Source organism: Oratosquilla oratoria, chromosome 38 (genome assembly GCF_046742065.1).
Source record: "Oratosquilla oratoria isolate Oo_2021 chromosome 38, ASM4674206v1, whole genome shotgun sequence".
Taxonomy (NCBI): domain Eukaryota; kingdom Metazoa; phylum Arthropoda; class Malacostraca; order Stomatopoda; family Squillidae; genus Oratosquilla; species Oratosquilla oratoria.
The window spans coordinates 16,568,152-16,585,956 of NC_134814.1; the positions used below are offsets into that span (position 1 = coordinate 16,568,152).

A 17,805-nucleotide genomic window follows, 5' to 3' on the forward strand; every position below is an offset into this window, starting at 1 on the left:
TAAACAGGTGTGGATAAAAAAAAAACGAATAAAGAGGAAAGAGAGGAGAAAACAAAAAGACTAGAAGCTAAGGAAAAAACGAGAAAAGAACAGAGCCAGAAAAATAGAAATTGTATTGGAGAGTAGTGGATATGAAAGTGAGGAAATGGTTCATAGCAGAAAAGAACGGAAGGGAAACAGAAAACGGGATGGAGGTAGCAGAAAATTAGTATCTTACACAAATATAGATGGCTTAATAACAGGCTTGAATGAACTAAATGATTACCTGAAGGAAAAAGAACCGGACATAATGGGAATTGTAGAGACAAAATATAAACGTCCACTACCACCCAATAGTGTAGAACATGGTTGATATAATTATTGGATTAGAAACAGAGGTAAAACAATGGGGTGGAGTTATGTTCCTGACTAAGAAGGATATAGATGTGAGGAATGTCACATATGGAAAGAATATAGATGATTATGATAGAAGTGGAGGACAAGGATGGGAAGAGCAGGAAGCTTGTAGTAGATCATATGCCTCCTAAAACGGCTTCGTGGGAAGAGAAAGAACACAAAAATATGTAAGAAGACACAAGGATAACACTAAATAAGGTAATGGAAGATGGAGGAAGAATAGTTATAATGGGTGACTTTAATTGGCTATATGAAGGAGTGATTGTGCCAACAGCACTGTATGGGGCAGAAACATGGAACGTAAGAGAGGAAGAGAGAAGGAGTTTGAATGTGTTTGAGATGAGGTGTCTGAGAAGTATGATGGGGTTTACTAGGTTAGATAGAGTGAGAAATGAGGAGGTGAGGAGAAGAACGGGGGTGGAAAGGGAGTTGGGAGACAGGGTTGATGAAAGAGTATTAGGATGGTTTGAACACATGGAAAGAAATAATGAAAAAAAGACTAGTAAAAGAGATTGGGACGGCAGATGATGGAGGGAGTGAACATGAGGGGACGTCCTGGGATGAGGTGGATGGATGGGGTGAAGGGGGCTTTGGGGAAGAGGGGAATGTCTGTTGAGGAAGGACGGGAGAGGACAGAAAACAGGGGTGAATGGAGAATGGTTGTATATGGAAGATGTTGTGATGCATGAGGTGGAATGGGTGGGGGGATGGGGGTGAGGTAGTATGTGTGAGCAAAATTTGACACAGCCCGAAGGGATTTCTCCCCGTCTTCTCCTTTTATGCATGGGGGATGGAGAGGGGGGGTCGCCGATTTAATGAAGCGGCCTTGTTGTGGATGTGCTGTGTCTTGCAACACTGCTTCTGACCCAGGGCAGTGGACAAGGTGCAGGGATGACCCGTCATCCAGGAGGTGCTAAGATAAGAGGGAGGGTGGAGGGGTGTGGAATGTATTCAGGGATGGAATGGGTGGGAATGATTTTGTGCCTTTTCCTTTTTGGCTACCTCCCTTGTAAGGGGGAAAAGGCCTTATATATGTATTATGTATGACTTTAATTGTAAAGAAATCTGCTGAGAAGAGATGATAGTGAAGGGTGGAGAAGACCTATGGGGAAATGTATTACTTAATATGATTATAGAACATACAATGACAAAATGGATACAAGAGAATACTAGGGATAGAGATGAGGAAGAACCATCGAGACTGGACCTAATAATCACATCAGAACCTGAAATAGTGGACAAGATTGAATGTAAGACACCAATAAGTAAAAGTGACCACATATTGGTTCGACTGGAACTAAATGAGAAAAAATACATGGAAAAAAGAACAATATAGAAAGGAAAGAATGATGTATAAAAAATCAAATTTTGACAAAATAAGATTTTTTTTTTTTTTTTTCAAAAAGCTGACTGGGAAAGAATACACAAGGAAATGGAATATTTTGAAAAAAAAATATATATAAAGGAGTGGAAAATTATGTTCTACGACAAAAGAAAGAAAAAGAATATGTAAAGTGTTGGTACAACAAAGGATGTAGGGAGTTAAAAGACGAAAAGAATAAAGCTGGGATAAAATGGAAAAAAGGCAAAAGACTTGAAAAATGGAACATATATACTACTTATAGAAATGAGTATGTACAAGTCTGCAGAGAAGAAAAGAGAAAATATGAAAAAGATGTCATAGAAAAATGTAAAGATCAACCAAAACTATTTTACAGATTTGTAAACAACAAACTGAAAAACAAAACAAGAATTAGAGAAACTATGAAAAGGAATTGAATACACAGAGGAAATAGAAATGGCAGAAATTATGAGCAAGCATTTTAAATCTGTGTTTACAAGGGAGAATATATAACTTAGAGATATTGAATGGGAGTAGAAAGTCCCCCCTATGAAAGAGATAGAAGTATCAAGGAATGAAGTAATGAAACACTTGAGTAATCTCAATGTCAGATAATCGCATGGACCAGATGAAATGGTAAACTGGATTTTGAGAGAACGCAGGAATGAACTAACAGACAAAATACATAGTCTAATAAACACTTCATTGAAAAAAGGAAAAGTTCCAGAAGATTAGAAAAGAGCAAATATAGTACGGATATATAAAAGGGGAAACAAGGAAGACCCTACGAACTATAGACTGGTCTCTCTTACAAGTACGATAACTAAAATTTGCTAAAGAATGATCAAAATTAGATGGGTAAGACATTTGAAAAAAAAAAACTAAATCCAAGGCAATTTAGATTTACAACAAGGAAGATCATGTGTCACAATCTTGAAGTGTTTCTATTCAAAACTAATAGATATAATACAAGGACGAGATTGATGGGCTGATTGTGCATTTCTAGACCTGAAAAAAGCTTTTTATAAGGTGCCACGTAAGAAATTGCTAAAGAAATTAGAAACTTCAGGAGAAATACAGGACAAACTGCTGAAGTGGATCGAAGACTTCTTGCATGAAAGAAAAATGCGAGTGGTGATAAGAGACAAACACTCTAATTGGGATGAAGTGATAAGTGATGTTCCACAAGGAACAGTTCTGGCCCCAATAATGTTTGCTATATATATTAATGATATGGATAAAGGAATTGAAAGTTATATGAGCTTCTTTGTGGAAGATTCAAAATTGTTGAAAAAAGTGAACACTGAAGAAGATTGTGAGTCACTACAGACTGATCTCAATAAAGTATGGGAATGGAGTAGGGAGTGGGAAATGGAATTCAATATTAAAAAGTGTAGTATAATGGAATTTGGAAGAAGCAAAAATAAAGAATAGTAGGATCATATCAATTGGGAGAAGAAATAAAAAAAAGTTGAAAATAAGAAGGACCTGGGAGTCATTATTACGAATGATATGTCCCCCGAGAAACATATAAAAAAAAAATTTGAGAAACTTATAATCTAATAAGAATAATCAAGGTGGGATTTACATACCTGTATGAAGAAATGGTAAAGAAAATACTAGTCACTTTGATAAGACCAAGATTGGAATATGCAGCGACGATGCGGTCACCAAGTACAAAAAAATGTATAACAAAACTTGAAAGAATACAAAGAGCAATTACAAAATTGGCACCAACACTCCCAGAACTATATATGAAGAGAGACTAGCAAAACTTGAGCTACAGACATTAGAGCAAAGAAGAGAGGAGACTTGATAACTATTTATAGAATCATGAAAGGCATAGAAACTATTGATAGAGAGGATCTACGATCTCATAATAAAATGGGATGGTAGAAATACAATAGGACACGGAAAGAAAATCAAGACAGTTATAGAAGAGACCTGAAAAAGAATAGCTTTCCCCACAGAGTAATAGACATTTGGAACAAGTTAGATGAGAAAGTGGTGTGTGCAAAAACAATACATGAATTCAAAAACAGTCTAGATAGAATAAGGTATGAAGACAAAAAACCACGAGCATAGCTCCCCTTCCTGTAAAATACAACTAGGTAAATATACAGACATCAATTTTTTGGAATCATGCCCGGATAATCGGACTTCCAAGTTAGACTGCCCACCTCTAACAAAAACAGGTACTAGTGGATTTCCTTTGTAATTCTATGTAAGTTTGCACCCCGTCAGGTCCATCTGATGCCTTAAACAGAGAGTAAAACTTACAAACAAAAATAATGTAGCACCCTCCTAATACAAGTAACTCAGGCTTTACTCTTGGTATCCCTACTGTTCCTCACTGAAGTTAGAACTGTTTTCCTATCATTATAATTTACTCTGAATTTATTTATACTCTGAGCATTAAACATTTCATTAGAGAATGTTGCACTAGTATTTACCTGATTGCATTTACTTCATTGAAATATATAGGAAAGGACATATCATCATGGAATACTATATTTTTTTCTCTAATGATCAAATTCATTCACTTATAATGTTAGATTGGGCTACATCTTCTGTAAGGCTGTTCCAGGAGTTGGCATATTTCTAAGAAAAATTATGTTTCTTTGTATCATTCATGCATGTATTCATTTTCAATTATTTCCCATGACTTCATGGCACCCTCCTGTCCCAGACCAAGAAATCTTTTCTGTCAGCTTTATCCATTCTTCACATTAACCTAACCACTACCATACAATCATTTCACCCCTTTATCTTCTTTCTCGTGATGAGAATAGGTTTAATACTTCCAATCTTTCTTTATATGGTCTGTCTGTCTATCTGGAGATCAATTTAGTTGCTGCTTTTTGTATTCTTCATTTTGTGCAAGGACTAACCCAAAACTGTATACTTCAGTCTAGAGTGGATAAGGTTAACAGGTGTTTACATCATCTCTCCATCCATATAGTGAAAATCCACTCTTATGTTAATCTCACCCAGAAGCTTGTTGTGGGTTGACTGATTATCTATGACCAGCTCTCCCAGTTCCTTAATTTTGTTTGCATAATTGTTTCAGTTCCAATTGAATAAGTCATTTATGGTCTCAGTGCTTCATCTTTTTTTTTTTTTTAGCTTGTTTTCCAAACTTTGTCTACTTTTTTCTTTTTTCTCATGACAAATTGTAGACTTCATCTTTAGTTTCCTTATGCTTGTTACAGTGTCTGCAAACATGTTAGTGTAGCCTGTCATTCTTTTCATTTCATTTACATAAAACCTGATCATTATGGTTACTAGTGCTGACCCTTGTGGAACTCTTTTAGTTACTTCCCTTCATCCAGATATCTCATGTTTTACTACTGTTCTCATGTATTGGTCTTTCAGATTTCTCACATATTCCAAGAGGCTTTTCTTAACTACTCTGTTAGACTCCAGTGTTCATAATATTCATTTGTTAGGTACCTTATTAAATATCTTCTGCAGACTCTGAGCTACTTTATAAGTTTAAGTGGAGCCCTTGTCCAGAAGAGATTAAAGGAACTAGGAAGTAGTTCAAAGAATTAAACTTTTCTTTTACATGTTATAAGAATATCAAAACATTTCCCTTGTGTGCTAACAGCTGATGCAAAAGCTGCATTTATTTTGGGTGCAATTTTCTTTCCAGTTGTATTCCACATAAATTTGATATAGCCCACTGCAGTGATTATGTCAAGTTCATGAGGAAGTGACTTGAATCAACAACAGCTATTATTTTTGCACTCTGTGGTGGCTTGTACTCATTATTAAATACTGGCTGGTTATGGAAGGGCTTAATGATAATATATGAATTAATCATGAGTATCTAGATGTGATGCCACTGCTGTTCACAAGGTTAAGACACCTTCCAGCCTTCTAGAGATAAAACCTCTACTTTTCCCAAACACCACTGAAGATGTCAACAAAGATATTTATAGGTCCCTTTGTCATGAATCACCTACTTACTAGGTGCTATGGTGTTCTTGTGGGGGGAACCTTTAAGCAGTAAATTCATTGAAAGCTTATTACTGTTACTTATTATTCATTTATCCCTCCCTTTTACCTTTCATAGTTTCATAGATTGAGTAAGATTTAAACTTTACATTACAGGGTTACACTACATGGACTGATGGACCTTATGGTTACAGCTGGGACATGATGGTACACTCATGGGAAACTCTCCATGTTAAAATCACTGCTGTTGATAACAAATCAGGAGAAGAATTTTATGTTGATCCAAATGTAAGCCAAATATTATACATAAATGTATTAAGCTCCTATATATTGTGCAAGTGGTCACTAGAGGTGACCATGGTATAATTGGTAAGCAAGCCTGCCCAGACAGTGGGAGGTCCTGAGTTTGATTCCTGGGTAGTGCCAGCTTTTCAGTGATGCTCCCTACCACACATGGCACAGTGAGTAGGATACCTACAATGGTGCACATTCCTGGACTGGAAGGAAGATATGCAAGTGGTCACTAGAGACAATCATGTTGTAATCAGTAAGCATGCCCACCTGGTCAGTGGAAGGTCCTGGGTTTGATTCCTGGGCAATGACAGCTTTTCAGTGATGTTCCCTATCACACATGTAGGGTCAAATATTAAAAAAGTTATGCTAAAGATATTATTCAAGCATAACAAATTATTTTAAATTGAGTCACTTTTAACACTTATCCCTACTTTTTTCTAAGCTCATTAAATCTCTCCTTCACTATCTCTATGATTCCAACTCATCATTTTCCTTTAGCATCCTATAGTGTAGGACAAGAATATTGCCCCTAGATTCTTCCTGTGTGTTATAAGAAGCAGCTAACTGGGGCAGAATGAGGGGACTAGGACTCCCACTTTACATAAACTTCTCCCATGAAAAGCCAAGGCAAAGTATGCTTTGGGTCAGCCACACCCCTTATATGAAAGATTAAGGCTTTTGTTAATGTGTATATGTAAGATATATGGTAAAAAATGACTAGTTGCTATTTGTATGAAAAAGCTAAGAAAATATATAGAAATCATGGCTGGTTCTTACTTTAATGAAAATACATCCTAACATTATAATAACTTGCATTTCTGTTCTGAGAAAGATTTTTGATGGCTGAGGAATGGGTGTATGTTTTCACTCCACCAGCCTGCCTTATATGGGGGAGAAAGCCCATTGATATGTATGTATAAGAATGACTCAATTAATATGAATATTCCAAAGTGTGGAAATGTTATGTAGATTTTTTTATCTCTTCAATCCTTGATATGATGCACATATTTCACTTTCTGAGCAGTGGACAGACCAGTATTTTGGTACAGTAAGTCCTCGTTATACGGCACATTTGCGTTCCTGAAAACCTTACTACAAATTGAAATTACCGTATACCAAACCCATTACAACCTTTAATAATAGGATATGGTAGACGTACCTTCTCCCTGCTCTTTCCTCTTCAAAATATCTAGCAGATATCGTATCTGTGAATTTTTCTTACCATAAATAGAATCAAGGGTAGTAATTACCAAATACCGTAACTGTGAATTTACCGGATAAAGAATTACCATATAAGGAGGACTCACTGTATTTACCATATTTGTAGAATCTTTATATATTAGATGCCCAATCTTTTATTTACTTCAACCCTGTTGCCATTTTCTGGTAATACTCATAACAAACATCCATGCTAACTAGGATACCTGAGTGGTAAAGAGAAATAAGCTTAAACCCTTTGAATGTTAGAGATTAATCATCTCTACAGTACTCATCAAAAGTATGTGGTGCCTAACCCTTGTATTTACGTAGTTGTATTTTACGGGAAGGAGAGCTACACTCATGGTGTCCCGTCTTTGCATTTTACAGTGTCTAGTTTGCTCTTAAACTCATGAATGGTTTTTGCACACACTATTTTCCATCCAGTTTGTTCCAAGTGTCCACCACTATGTGGAAAACTTTTTTTCTTCAGATCTCTTCTATAACTGTTTTTTATTTTCTTTCCATGTCCTCTTGTGTTTCTCTTGTCCCATTTTAACAAGTCCTCTCTATCGAGTATTTCTGTGCCCTTCATGATTCTGTAGATGGTCAGTAGGTTGCCCCTCTTTCTTCTTTGCTCCAGAGTCGTTAACTCCAGTTTAGCCAATCTCTCCTCATATGACAAGTTTGCAAGTGCAGGGGCCATTTTTGTGGCTGCTCTCTGGATTCTTTCTATTTTCTTTATATTCTTTTTGGTACTGGGTGACCACATTGTGGCTGCATAATGATGACTAAAAGGCATTTTCTGAGGTGAAATTATGTAAATAGAATGTATCTGGCAACCCCCTACTATAATGCTGGGCCAACAGAGTGGAATGTGAGGGTGAACCCAGCCAATCATTCCCACACTGCCGTAGGAAGGGCATTTACAGGTAACCCCTCTTTTTAGGACCTTGTCTTTTTTTCACACTGGTTTTCTTCATTTCCCTAGGGTCTGTATCATTACCATGGCTCCTACAAAGGAATTAACAAAAGAAATAATTGCCCAAGTCATTGGACTAAAGAAGACAGGCTATGAAACTGAAGAAATCAGTGAAATGTTGAAGGTGGACAAGTCCAAAGTCTACAGGTACACGGTGCAATTTCAGGAGGGAGGAGGTCTGGAGATACCATCCCAGAAACCTAGGCCAGGGCATCCTAAGAGGACTTTTCCAAAGGTTTTTGAACATCATAAAGTGTTCTTTAGAGTCAAATCCAATAACAAAAGTAAAATCTCTGAAGGAGAAGTCTTCTTAGGATCCCGCCTGCACCAGTTTACTGGGATGGTATCTCCAGCCCTCCTCCCTCCTGAAATTGCACCATGTATCTGTAGACTGGACTTAGCCACCTTCATCATTTCACTGATTTCTTTAGTTCCGTGGCCTGCCTTCTTTAGTCCAATGACTTGGGCAATTATTTCTTTAGTTAATTCCCTTGTAGGAGATATGATATAATGATACAGACACTAGAGAAATGAAGAAAACCAGTGTGAAAAAAGACAAGGTCCCGAAGAGAGGGGTTACCTGTAAATGTTCTTCCTACAGTAGTGTTGGAATGACTGACTGGGTTCTCCCTCACATTCCACTCTGTTAGCCCAGCATTATAGCAGGGGGTTGCCAGATACATTCTATCTACATAATTTCACCTCAGAAAATGTCTTCCTATTTTCGTCATCAATATGCAGCCGCAAGGGGTAGGCGCCACATACTTTTGACAAGTGCTGTAAATAAAATTACCAGGCAATAGTCTTTACAAACATACAAGTCAATCAACATATCCAATAGGTTAACCTAGAATCCATAAATAACCTGTCTACAGGCATGGGTACTTCAACAGCGCTGGACAAGCCATGCTGATCAAGCTATACAGTATGCCAAGTGCCTTAGTAGCAATTTAGAGGAGTATGGCCTGCACAAACCAACCATCTTTATTGATGTGTGGAAGTCTCTCAACCGAAGAATTCACCAGCGTATATTTCGCCCTGATGTGGACCTCGCCAGAGCCCCTTGGTCACCATGGCAACAGGTTCGAAGTCTGTTTGTAGTGGAATATTATGGTTGCCTCCAAGTATACATATACAGTGCTACCTCTCATTAACGGATGTTAATTAGCTGTGTTTGCGGTGTTTTTGCTGTGTTTTCGGTGTTTTTGGTGCTGTTGTTTAGTGCTGTGCAATCACTATGCCACCCAAAAACCACTCCAAAACACCGAAAACACAGCGAAAACACCACAAACACAGCTAATCAACGTCCGTTAATGAGAGGTAGTACTGTACTATTACCACAAAAAACACAAAGACAGAAGTATCTCTGTATGCATAGTGGCCTTCTGGTACTGTGGGACCCAACTGAAGATCTGCAGAGCCCCAAGGCCATATTCCCAAAGAGAGATGGGGAAAGGGTGTGGACTTTGAATGGAGTCTGATGAATATTCTTATTGCCAATAGAGTATTGCAGTTTCATGGAGGTGTGGGCATCCCGCTTCTTTCTCTACAAAATCACTACTCACAAACTTTACATGTCAATACCAAATAGTCATTAATGTGGAATAAACTTCCTGTAGAGCTAATGGCATGTTGTGCAAAATGAAGTTTTACAATCTAATTGGATAAACACTGGTATGGTGTATCTAAAAAGTAGTTTGTTTACTTACCTGCATATGTGCTTGCTTATCTATTTTTTCTCTGTATCTGTCCTATCATGGATTAAAATGTTTTCTATCAGTATATTTCACAAATACAGTCGAACCTCGAAAGCCCGGACTAATTGGGGGAAGGGTGGTCCGGTCATGCCAAACGTCCGGTCATCGAAAATATCGCCCTAACAACCATAGATTTTCATAGCTGTATACGTATATGTAATGTATGGCATAGAAACACATAAGAATAATACTCTAACACTGTAATAATAACAATACTGTAATAATAATACTATAATACTAATAATAACTGTAATACAGGCATGTAAATGTACTGTATATACAGTGTACTGTACTGTATTTTTTATTACGTACACTGTAAATATCGGAAGGTATGCACGCGGGACAGTGGTGGCGGCCAGGGTTGCCGCGTTTTCTACACTGCCGTGTAGAATGGGAGTGTTGCCATACTGGGGCATACATTTTTCTCGGGCGTGTGCAGACTTTCATAGCAAGATATACTTGTCAAACTTTGACAAAATGTTGGTTCTAGTTTTTTTATTCTTGAATGTATATAAGGCCCCCATGCCCTAACATATTCAGTATTATCGCTAAAAGAAAGCTGAAACTTTAGCGTAGAATTTTTTCTACACGGTAAAAACGTATCTTTTGGGGTATAATATTTTATAAGTAACACAATTACCAATAAGTCATATTTTGATGTACCATTTATTATTTGATAACTAGTTCTATGATTTTTAAACAAAAGTTTGAGTTTTTGAATGTTTTTAACAGCCCGCTGATATGTAGAAAAAAAATCATCATGTCCTTGTGCAGTTGCCACATGCCGCTATTTTACTACGTTTTGGTACAAAATTCTACGAAACGGCAGCCCTGGTGGCGGCTTGACTGGGCCGGGTTTGAGTACACGTGTACGGCCGTCGCTGCCACCTACCGGACAAATAGGGAACTTTGCTTGAAAAGTCCGCCCTTTGTTCATTTCGACCGGTCATACAAGGGTTCGGGCTTTCGAGGTTCGACTGTATAATTCAATGTTGAAATGAAAGACTGTATTTTTGTTACATGTCAGGTCAACTGGGTACTGCCACTGGCTACAGAGCTGAATGGCTGGCGACAGCATCTAGACAAACTTCAGAACTTCAGTGACCCAGCAACAGATAAGATCTTCATTACTGACTTCCCAGGTAAGGTAGGAATGAGTTAAGATTTGGGAGTGGATATTTGGTTGACTGCATAGATTGTCATTATTTCAACTGAAGATATCAGAATATATAGCCTTTGGAATTAAAAAAACACAAAATATTAAAAAAAAATTCTTCTTAAAATAATAGAACTTAAAACACTTACCTCCTTCAGCTCTTCTTTCAAACATTTATGATATACAGTACTACCTCTCATTAACAGACTAAAAGGGGGGTAACGGCGTCTGTTCATGTGAATAATCCATTGATTTGGAGTGGTTTCTGGGTGGCATAGTGATTGCACAGCACTAAACAACAGCACCAAAAACACAGCAAAAACACCACAAACACAGCTAATTAATGTCCGTTAATGAGAGGTAGTACTGTACTATAGAACTGAAGAACAACCTATACTAACACATCATGTTTTCTCTTTCTCTGGGAGGTTTCTCTGTTGAGAGCTACTTGGAAGATGACTTGGATAACATCACCCTTGAAGTCATGATGGGATCTGTTCTTGTAACACTGCCATCAGAATATGATATACAGGTCCAGCACAAATTCAAACATTCAACAAAGTCATGGGAGGGTTACCATTTGGGAGGTGAGCCACATGTCCTCAGTGAAGAGAAGTTGGATGAGAAGCATGAAAAGTCTTTTGTAGATTCTGAAGTCACCAAAACACAGCAAATTAGAAATGAAGATCAGAGTTCAAAGAAACAAGTTATTGCAAACCTTGAGCACCCAGAAATAGCCTGTGGTGAAGAGACAAATGAAAAAGAGAAAAGTAGCAACTCTCTGCACAATAACATTCATATGACACTGGACGAGTATGACAAAATTGCAAATGTGAATGAAGAAGATAGATGGTACAACTATCATAAGGAACCAGTGAGTGAAACTCAAGAATGCAGTCATGATTGTCATAAATATTCTGAACCTACCTTAGAAGAATATCAGAGTAAAATATCCAAGCTCAAATTGAATAAAGGTGATATTATCACTCTTCCCCAAGGTGTCCTCCATAGTATCACAACAATCTCATCAGTTCCAGCAGCATACATGTACACCTTCACAAATAATAGCCTAAAGAGAAACTTACAAAAATGTAGCAAAGAAAACATAGCTGTGGTAAATCCTCATGGAACAAACCAGTTTACCCAAAAGGAAAAATGGGAAGCTGTTATTCACAGTCCATTGTCCAGTCGGAGCTTCTTTAATATAAATTCAGAAACTTGTGGTCATTCTCCAAATGAGTTTGATGATACCCAATACTTCCCATCATTCAGTGATTTCATTTGGTTTTTGACGAACAAAGGTAAGGGTATTAGAAAATGTGCAAAGCTCTTGATGCAAGCTGTTCTACACTTAATTCTTGGATATGATATGTCTGATGATATGAAATATGATCATTCCTTTTCACAGAACTATTAAGATATGTGAAGGAGTGATTGCACTGACAGCACTGTATGGGGCAGAAACATGGAACATAAGAGAGGAAGAGAGAAAGAGTATAAATTTGTTTGAGATGAAATGACTGAGAAGTACAGTAGGGGTTGCTAAGCTGGATAGAGTGAGAAACAAGAGGTGAGGAGCTGGGGTGGAAAGGGAGTTGAGAGATAGGGTTGATGAAAGAGTATTGGGATGGTTTAGGCACTTGGAGATGAGTGAAGAAAGATTTGTAAAAGAGGTGTGGAAGGCAGAGATGGAGGGAGTGAACATCTCTGCAAACATGATTTAGTGGGCCAACATTGGCCCTAGGTTGGTCCATTTGCTACCAATATACACCAACCTAGGAGGTGACCAAGGATGAGATGGATGGATGGGGTAAAAGGGGCTTTGGGAAATAGGGGAATGTCCATTGAGGAAGGGAGGTAGAAAACAGAAGATATAGGCAAGTGGATAATGGTTGTGTATGGATGCTGCTGTGATGCATTGAAGGGAATGGATGGGGGATGGGTGGTAAGGGATTATATATAAATGATATTTTGACACAGCCCAAAGTGATTTCTCCCCATTTCTTTTTCTACATGAGGGGACAGAGAGGGGGGGTTCACCAATTAAGTGAAGCAGCCTTGCTGTGGATGTGCTGTGTCATGCTCCATTACTTCTTACCCAGGGCAGTGGGCGAGATGCAGGGATGATCCATCATCCAGGAGGAGCCAAGAAAAGAGGGAGGGAGGAATGGTGAATGGGAGTGGAGTATGTGAGGATGAAATGAGTGGGACTGGATTTATGCCTTTGACTTTGGCTACCTCCCTTGTAAGTGGAAAAAGCTGTTGGTATATGTATGTCTATGTATTAAGATAACAGGTCAATTTGCACAGGAAATAATGACAATATTGTATACAGCATAATAAACATTTTAGATTCATTAATATGACCAAGTACTGATTTCAATCCATCTCTTAGTTAAAGAAAAAACTGAAAAAACACAAAAACAAAACTTTTACTATTTTAGCAGTCACTTGGAAAGATATCATAAACTTTAGGATACCAGTACAGTAAGTCCTCATTACACAGTACATATGCATTCCTGAAAACCTTACCACAAATTTAAATTACTGTGTATACCGAACCCATTATAACATGTATTAATAGGATATGGCAGACGCACCTTCTCCCTGTTCTTTCCTCTTCAAAATATCTAGCGGATACCGTATCTGTGAATTTTTCTTACCGTAAATAGAATCAAGGGTAGTAATTACCAAATACCGTAACTGTGAATTTACCGGATAAAGAATTACCGTATGAGGAGGACTCACTGTATATACAAAATGCTCCTCGTCCCATCAGTTCTGGAGGTACCTTTCCATTTTATGATACTGTGACAGCTAGAAGGTCAGTAGTATTTTAATATTTTATTGAAAATAACCAGCACTTTTATTTTTGGAGACAATATTGCCCTAGAGGTGGAATCATGGAGATAGTGATTAAAGGAGAAATCTTGAGAGGGTATCATAATGGAGGAGAGGTGAGGCAAGGGACAAGGGTGAAAAGAAAGCTGGTAGATAGGGCTCATCAAAGAATATTGAGATGGTCTGGCCATATGGAATCAATCTGTTGCCCCTGGTCTCTTGCAGAAAACTTGCAGCCTTCATATAACCAGCAACAGCCTCTGGATGGGTCCACAAATCACTCAGGGAAGATATATTGTGTTATTGTCTTGAGATTGTTAGTATGGGGCATTATAATATGAGGAGTTCTGGTCATATGTGTCATAATTGCATCTAAGGCAGTTTCAATCTTCAGCCAGGCCTATTCTTTGCTGGTACTGTTTTATTGACAAATGGTCTCCTGAATGCTGGTGTGCTAGTGTGATTCTCATCAGCTGTGAAAGTTTTTTTTCTGTGGAGGTTTAAGTCTGGGAACTGTTGTTGGGATAAAAATTTAGTGCTCTGTCTTGAAGGGCCCATTTAGTGATCTGAATATGTATGTGTTTTTGTGTGGATGTTTTGTGGTATCGGTGTTAGGTTGTTATGTTTCATTATGGTGGATCCTAAGGTTAAGATAGTTCTGTTCCTACACATCATAATCCAGTTTTTGACATAGGTTGAAATGAGCCTAAGCAAGCACCTTTCATGATGCTTGCTTTCCTTTTCTTCAATGTACTGCTATCATTCATATTACTCATTCTTTCCATGTGTCCAAATCCAATACTCTTTCATCGATCCTATCTCCCAACTCCCTTTCCACTCCAACTCTCCTCATTTCTCAATCTATCCAGCCTAGTAACCCCTACCATACCTCTCAGGCATTTAATCTCAAACACATTTAAAATCTTTCTCTCTTATATTCCATGTTTCTGCCCTATACAGTGCTGTCAGCACAATCACTCCTTCATATAACATCCATTCCCAAATGTCTATTTCTCATTACACTTTTTAATCTCCCAAGGCATTTACTTGCTTCTCTCAATCTACATTCTACCTCCACTACACTTTTACCTTTCCACCCAAGTATCTAAAGCTACGCACTTCATCCCTTAATACTCAATTCCAGTTTGCTGCCACTTTTTCCCCTTGTACATCTCATCACCTTACTTTTACCCACATTTATCTTCAACTTCCTTCTTTCGCACACCTTCCCAAACTTTGTCACTAACTTCCTCAATCCCTCCTCTGATCCTGTCACAAGAGCAGTGTTGTCAGGAAACAACTGGCTATCTCCAATTTTTCTCCATTTTCTTTAACCATCTCCAATCCCCAGCCCATTACCCTTGTGTTTACCTCTTGCATCACTCCATCCATGTATAAATTGAACAGCCAAGGTGACATAACACATCCCTGTTGAAGTCCCACATTTACCTCAAGCCACTCACTCTCTCCATTTCTAATTCCAACAGACTCAACTGCTCTCATAAAAACTCCTGACTGCTCTTAACAACTTTTCTCTTACCCCATATATCTACAATACCTCCCACAGTGCCTTCTTATCTACCCTGTCATAAACCTTTTCCAAATCCAAAAAGGGAGTGGTTTTTATGCCTTTGTTTTTTTTATATCTCCCTTGTAAGGGGTAAAGCCTTTGGTAATGTATATATAAAGGACCAAAAAACATCCTTACCTTCTCCCAAAGCTTTCTCACATATCTGCTGTACCACAAAAATCTAATCCATGCAACCCCTACCTATCCTAAACCCACACTGTTCCTCACTAATTACTCCCTGTTCCATTCCTAACACTCTCAATCAAAACCTTCCCAACTACACTCAACAAACTGATCCCTCTGAAACTACTACTCACACTTGTCCCCTTCCCCCTTGTAAGATTGGTAAAAGAGGTGTGGAAGGCAGAGGTAGAAGGAGTGAACATGAGGGGGCAACCAAGGATGAAATGAATGGATGGGGTAAAAGGGGGATTGGGAAGGAGGGGAATGTCTACTGAGGAAGGAAGGGAGAAGACAGAAGATAGGGGTGAGTGGAGAATTGTTGTGCATGGATGATGCCATGATGCACGGGAGTGGGTGAGGGATGTGGGATGTGAGGGAGTAAGTGAGAATGATATTTTGATGCAGTCCAAAGGGATTTCTCCCCATCTTCTCTCTTTTTGCATAAAGGGAGAGAGGGGGGATTGCCAATTAAATGAAGCGGCCTTGCTGTGGATGTACAGTCGAACCTTGAAAGCCCGGACCCTCGTATGACCGGTTGAAATGAACAAAGAGCGGACTTTTCAAGCAAAGTTACCTGTTTGTCTGGTTGTTGTTGTTGTTGTTGTCGTTCCCTAGACTGTCTGTCCGAGCAGTCCCGTCTCCCCAAGGAAGGCCACAGCCGAAACTGGGTTTTCCCACAAATCCTTTATAGAGTGTATGTTGTGTTGTTTGCGTGCATGATTGTGTATAATGCAGTCTTCCATTATGTGTTGTATGGTATGGGGTGAAGTGTTACATCCTGGGCAGCTGTTCACAACACAGTCGTCCAGCCTCTTCTGGTAGCTTAGAAGTGCTGGGTGGTGACCGCATCGCAGTCTGGCCAAGTGGACTCTGTCCTTTCGTGGGAGAGAGAGAGGATTCAGAAGGGTGGATATCAGGGGGTCTGGCATGCAGCAGTGTGTTGTCTTTCAGTGTGTTAATGGAGCGGTGAGTGATATGATTATGAATATGTTTCCGGAGGCTGGTATTTGGTGGTTGTGGAGGAAGAGAAGAGAGTATCTGTGTAATAAAGGTCTTTGGGTGTAGTTTTAATGTTTCTTGGTGTGTGTGGGTGTTCTGCTATGTAGTGTAGCGGGTGTGATGTGTTTGTGGTGGCTGCGGCAAGTGTTTGTGTGCCTCTCATGTCGAGGTGGTCCTTGACTTTGAGGACTTTTGTTTCATGGTGTAAATGGTCTGTAGGTGATGTATTTGTGCAGCCTGTAATTGTTTTTAGGGCTTTGTTTTGTATGATTTGAAGGGTGTTGTGGTGTGTCTCACTGAGATTAGGAGCCCATGCAGGACTCGCATAATTCATCACTGAGCGTATGCATTGTTTGTATATTGTTATATTAGTTTCTTTGTTTTGTCCAAATGTTGTTCCAGTGATTGACTTAAGTGCGTTAAGTCTAGGTGTGCATTTGTTTTTTATGTTTGTGAGGTGTTGTTTGAAAGACATGGATGTATCGTATGTTACACCAAGAATCTTCGGTGTGTTTGTGTGTGGTATTAGAGTGTTGTTGATGTAGAGATGAGGTATGTATTTGTGTTCTTTTGTCCAGTTGGTGAGAAGTGTTGCTGTAGATTTGGTTGGAGCTATTTTGAGTCTGTTTGTGATGAACCATGTGTTGAGTGTGTCAAGGTAAGGCTGGATTATTTCTGCGGCTTTGTCTGTGTTACGATGTGTGCATGTGATTGTTATGTCGTCTGCGTAGGAAGAGATTTGTATTTCTGAGGTGTCTGGCATGGGTAAGTCATGCATGTATAGATTAAATAATGTGGGGGATAGAACTGAGCCCTGTGGTACTCCGTTCTTAATGTTTCTGATGTGCGATGATTGGCCATTATATGACACATGAGCATTCCTGCCTGCCAGATAATTGGCCAGCCATCTTTTGGTGTTATTGTGCATGTCTGTGTTATATATTTTATTTGTTAGGTTGTGGCGGGGGATAGCATCAAAAGCTTTACTAATGTCCAATGTTATAAGAAGTGTTCTGTGGTGGGGCCTATCTGAATTGATGCCATCTAAAATTCTTTGTGTGAGGTTTGTCAGAAGAGTGTTTGTGGAGTGTAGTGGCCTAAAACCGTGTTGTGAGTCAGCAAGGGGAA

At 38.7% G+C, this 17,805-nt stretch overlaps 1 protein-coding gene across 1 annotated transcript in view; it reads left to right on the forward strand.

Moving 5' to 3' along the window:
• LOC143019982 (vitamin K-dependent gamma-carboxylase-like) overlaps positions 1–13,414 on the forward strand; it is a 36,908-nt gene extending 23,494 nt beyond the window's left edge. Inside the window, exons 7-10 of the mRNA XM_076176058.1 lie at positions 5,855–5,986; positions 9,047–9,253; positions 10,956–11,070; positions 11,513–13,414. Of these exons, the coding sequence (XP_076032173.1) occupies positions 5,855–5,986; positions 9,047–9,253; positions 10,956–11,070; positions 11,513–12,501 (1,443 nt within the window). The 3' untranslated portion in view covers positions 12,502–13,414. The remainder of the gene's footprint in view (positions 1–5,854; positions 5,987–9,046; positions 9,254–10,955; positions 11,071–11,512) is intronic.
• The last annotated feature ends 4,391 nt before the right edge of the window (positions 13,415–17,805 follow it).